General features: G+C 42.6%; 1 protein-coding gene and 1 pseudogene across 2 annotated transcripts in view; both read left to right on the top strand.

Moving 5' to 3' along the window:
* The window catches only part of Slc38a9 (solute carrier family 38 member 9), an 84,281-nt gene that overhangs the window by 46,848 nt on the left and 32,207 nt on the right, over positions 1-5,226 (top strand). For both annotated transcript variants that reach the window (XM_028783643.1, XM_028783653.1), the window contains exon 9: positions 3,327-3,521. In XM_028783643.1, the coding sequence (XP_028639476.1) occupies positions 3,327-3,521 (195 nt within the window). The remainder of the gene's footprint in view (positions 1-3,326; positions 3,522-5,226) is intronic.
* Positions 799-2,517, top strand: LOC114635034 (annotated as a pseudogene).

Raw genomic sequence — 5,226 nt, 5'->3', positions numbered from 1 at the left:
AGATAGATAGATAGATAGATAGATAGATAGATAGATAGATAGATAGATGCTGAGAGAGAGGACGGGGGCAAAGAGAAAGAGGAGACACACGTACATTCTCCAGACTCCCCAGTTTTCAGTCTAGCATCTAGCCTCTTAGGCTGCTGTCCATGGAGTGAACTGCAGAATTATTTTGAATTGTTCAGATTCTCCAAATTCTTCAGTTTTTCACCAGTGACGGAGGATTTTTGCTTTTAATTCCCTAAAACATAGATTGTTGTTATTGTTGTTGTTAGGAAAAGAAAAAAGGGGGGCAGTGAAGTGGGTCAGTAGGTGAAGGTCCTTGCAGCAAGCTTGATGACCTGAATTGAGTCCCAAGACCTGTATAGTAGAGGGTGAGCATTGACCCTGCCAAGTTGTCCTCTGACCTCTGCACATGAGCTGTGACAAACATGCATACATGCAAATAATAAAATCCAATATATTTTTTAAAGAGAAAATGCTTATTATTAGCCTTTGTTTGGCTAATAATGCAACAATCACTCTGCATGATATTTCTTATATTATTGAGATACCATAAATCCAATATTTTCAGTCCAGCAATGGGGCCAAGGAACATTTTGTAGGTGCTTTCTCTTGTTCCTAATATAAGTGCATGTTACCTCAAAACTTTTTAAAGATTACTTTGCCTTTCACTGTTTGGGTGAAAGATTCCTAAAGTAGGGGGGTGGCACAGGCGCCATTTCTTGTCATTTTCAAAGCTCCTTGCACTGATTCTCACAGACCAGGCCACTGGCCCCCCAGCTCTGCCCTGGGTTGGTAGCTTATGTCAATCTTGCTGAAAGAGCCATTGATGCTCTCAGGGAATTTAATGAAGAAGGAGCTCTGTCTGCACTACAGCAGTTCAAAGAAAGTGGCTTATCTCTGGTTCAGAACAAAAGTGCATTTTTATGTGGAGTTATGAAGACCTACAGGCAAAGAGAGAAGCAAGGCAGCAAGGTGCAGGAGTCCACAAAAGGACCTGATGAAACAAAGACCATGCACGGCCTTGCTTGAGAGGACTGGTTAGACTTTGGATGTAACGACAGGACAGAGGAAGTATGGCAGTCCTCCACCAGACAGTGTTTACTCGGGTGTGCAACCTGGAACTGGAACAGAGGTCTTCGTAGGTAAGATTACAAAAGACTTGTATGAGGATGAGTTGGTGCCCCTTTTTGAGAAGGCTGGTCCTCTCTGGGGTCTGCACCTCATGACGGATCCACCCTCTGGTCAGAACAGAGGCTATGCACTTAACACCTTCTGTGGAAAGGAAACTGCCCAGGAAGCAGTTAAATTGTGTGACAGCTATGAGATTCGCCATGGTAAACACCTGGGAGTGTACATTTCCATGGCAAACAACAAACTTTTTGTTGGATCCATTCCAAAGAATAAAACCACAGAGAACTTCTGGAAGAGTTCAGTAAAGTCACAGAGAGTTTGGTGGGCGTTATTCTCTATCATCAACCCAATGGCAAGAAGAAGAATCGGGTGTTCTGCTTTCTTGACTATGAGGATCACAAGTCAGCAGCACAAGCCAGATGGCGGCTCATGAGTGGAAAAGTCAGTGTGGAGAAATGTAGTTTTAGTTGAGTGGGCTGACCCTGTGGAAGAACCAGATCCAGAAGTCATGGCAAAGGTAAAAGTTTTATTTATGAGAAACTTGGCTTTCATGTCACTTGGCTCCAGTGACAGAAGAAATATTAAGAAACTCATTTTCTGATTTGGAAAACTGGAGAGCGAAGGAGTTAAAAGATTATGCATTCGTTCATTTTGAAGATACAGGAGCTGCTGTCAAGGCTATGGCTGAATGAATGGGAAAGAAATAGAGGGGGAAGAAATTGAAATTGTCTTAGCTAAGCCGCCAGATAAGAAAAGGAGAGAGCGCCAAGCTGCTAGACAGGCCTCCAGAAGCACTGTGTATGGAGACGATTATTATCACCCTCCCGAATGCCACCTCCGATGAGAGGTCGAATCATAGAGGGAGAAGTGGGTATGGCTACCCTCCAGATTATTATGGTTATGAAGACTACTATATTACTATGGTCATAGTTATCACGACTATAATGGAGTCTATGAAGATCCCTACTACAGCTGTGATGATGGCTATGCAAGAAGAGGAAGAGGAAAGGGGGGCAAGGTGCTCCACCACCACCAAGGAGGCAGGGAGCACCACCTCCAAAAGTTAGAGCTGGCGGCTACTCACAGAAGGGAGACACCTTTGGGACCCACTAGAGGCTCAAGGGGTGGCAGAGGGAATCCTGCACAACAGCAGAGAGGCCATGGTTCTCATGGAGCTCAGGACGATCAAGGAGGCAATGTAAGAGGCAAGAGAAAGGCAGACGGGTACAACTAGCCTGATTCCAACAACCAACAGAACTGGGTTCCCAATCCATCACTCAGCAGCCGCTTCAGCAAGGTGGTGGCCATTCTGCTAACTATGGTTACAATAATGACAACCAAGAATTTTATCAGAATACTTACAGGCAACAGTGGAAATAGACAAGTGAGGGTTTGAAAACAATTCTGTCAAGATCCAATTGGCTCTAGATCTACATTGTTCCAAACAAAATTGGTATAACTGTTTCATCTTTAAGTAGCAGTTTGCTGCCATTTGTATTCAGCTGAAGAAATCACAATTGTGTATATACTCAAGGCTTCTTATTTTTCTTTTCTTCTGAATGCTCTTGGACATTATCGTGCTTGCAGAGTTCTCTTATTCTAGAGCTACAATGCTTTTATCGTTCTGAGTGTCAGCTTAGCTTCAGAAGAACTGTTAAATCATGATTTTGCAGAACCTTTGGTTTGGACAGTTCTGGCTTTTTGGATTTGGAAAAGATGACATAGGAGTCTGAAGGAAGCAGTTAATAAAAGTGCATGCCAGGGCTTTGTCTTAGTAGTTTGAAGAAATTAATGCAAACAGACTTCGTTTCCTTGTATTGGAAGTAACCTGTGACTGTATGTTGCATTCCTAGAAGCAGAGTAACTGTGTTTGTAAATTGTTACAACCACACCTTTTGGAATCTTCCCTACAAAATTTGTTTGACTTAAATGTCAAAGCCATGACAATTTGTTCTTTGATGTGAGTGTATTTCAAATTTCTTGTTTATGTAAGATTTCAATAAAACTCAAAAATTTATTCAAAACAAACAAACAAACAAAACAGAAGTTTCCTAAAGCATATATACAACCCTTTCCAAGAAGGAAGCCTGTGTTCGTGCTGACAGCTGAACAGCTGCCAGCCCCTGGGCACAGCGGTTCTCCAGCCCCTGTGCTCTCATCTCTAATGTGGCATGCATTTACTTTCACAGTGATTTGTCCCAATGCTGGGAGTGGTGGCCATCCTGACAACAGCTCCATGATTTTCTATGACAACGACACAGAAGTGCAGCTGTTTGAGAAGTGGTGGGACAAGTCCAAGACAGTGCCCTTCTACCTTATAGGGCTCCTGTTGCCGCTGCTCAACTTCAAGTCTCCTTCATTCTTTTCCAAATTTAATATCTTGGGTAAGATGCTGCTTTGTGGAACTTCTATGAGTGGGGAGACAGCTACCTTCCTGGCTGTTCATAGCTGCTTAACTTGTTTCATCCATACAATACTTGGATTCTGTCACTTTGTTTTTCTGTAAAGCTTGGCACAGAAAAATGGACATGACCATTTCAGGTTCCCTTTGCCTTGTTTTGTTTTGGTTTGTTTTGGTTTTTGGTTTGGTTTTCTTATGAATTACTAGGTTTCCAAGTAACCTTCTAGAACAACTCTTATTTCCTATGAGAATGCAGCTAGAGGAAATAGACTAAAGTCTGAGGAGATATCTAAATAGCTCCCATTTTAAGAGTATTACACAGCCAGGCATGTTGACACATGCACTAACCCTAGCACTTAGGAGATAGAGGCAGAGGACCAGGAGTTCAAGGTCATCCTTGGCTACAGAGAGAACCAAGCAGGGTGGGCAGACAGGCATTACAAGGAATTTGCATCTTTAAACATAGAAGATCATTCTGTAGCTAACGTTTTTCCTCATTCACTCATTCAATCCCATGCTTTAAAAGCAAACAATAACTTGTGCCTGTTGAGCAGCATGCTCTACTGCTGAGCTCCACATCAGCCCCAGCTCAGCTTTTGGGTTTACTCTGCTCTTTGCTGGTCCTCAGTTTTGATTTCATAGTGCAATTCCCTCCTTAAAGGAATAGACCTCTGTATGTATCTTCTGTTTTACTCAAATCTCCAAAGGAACATTTTAACTCTATTTAAGGTGACAGAAAGAGCTTCAGTGAAAGCTCAGATGCCATTAACTAAAGAAATGGAGATACAAAGTATAAAGACTCATTAGTCTGCAGGATTTTACCCCCTCTAAAGCTCTCCCAGCAGGCAGCTAGCAGTGTACAGTCATCAGAATACCCATCATATCAAGGAACTCGGGCGTACAAAACCAGAATGTAGCTGGGTTCATGGAGATGAAAGGAAAGGTAAAGATAGGCCTCTGACTGTCTCCCTCAGAGCAGCATGAAAGTCTGCGTGAGCAAAAGAATGGGTTGTTCCGTAAGCCAGGCTCCTGGCTTCATCTTTCTGAATCCGCTAATCTCTAAAGCCACAGTTCAGCTTAGACAGCGCATATGGTTCCTGACTTGCTTCTGACTGAGTCTTTCATGAGCACATGAACTTAGAGGGTTTGCACAGTGAGACACTGTCATCCTCAGGCTTCCAAGCAGACTTCTTAAGGTCATTCTGCTGCTGTTCTTCTCCTTGATGTTTTCCCTTCCTCCTGTACTGCCACTTCTCAGAGCAGCAGTATCCCAGGGCATTCAGAAACAGCTGATTGTCCTCCATGACTGTGTCTACTTCCTCTGGAGGAATAACCGGGAGGTAGAGCTGTGAGCACTTGCCTAGTGGGTACCAACAAGGCTCTGAGTTTGATTCCCAATACTGCAAAAAACATTTTTTAAATTAAAAGGCAACAATCCTCTAATTGCTACACTACTAAAAACTCTGTATGACAGAGCCACATGTAGCTACTAGCTCATTCGTTCACCTTTCTCAAATGCTTGCTGGTTTCCTTTTTTTACTTTTTTTTTAACTTTTTTGTCATTTCAAATTAACTTGGCAAACTTTTCAGATGTGTTGGGTATCTCTCAACACTAAAAATAAAAGAAGTTGACTTCACGGTTTTGGTTTGGTTTGGTTTGGTTTGGTTTGGTTTGGTTTGGTTTGGTT

The sequence above is a fragment of the Grammomys surdaster genome, unplaced genomic scaffold, assembly GCF_004785775.1.
Source record: "Grammomys surdaster isolate TR1022 unplaced genomic scaffold, NIH_TR_1.0 99, whole genome shotgun sequence".
Classification (NCBI taxonomy): Eukaryota; Metazoa; Chordata; class Mammalia; order Rodentia; family Muridae; genus Grammomys; species Grammomys surdaster.
This window is presented reverse-complemented; position numbering and strand designations above follow the sequence as displayed.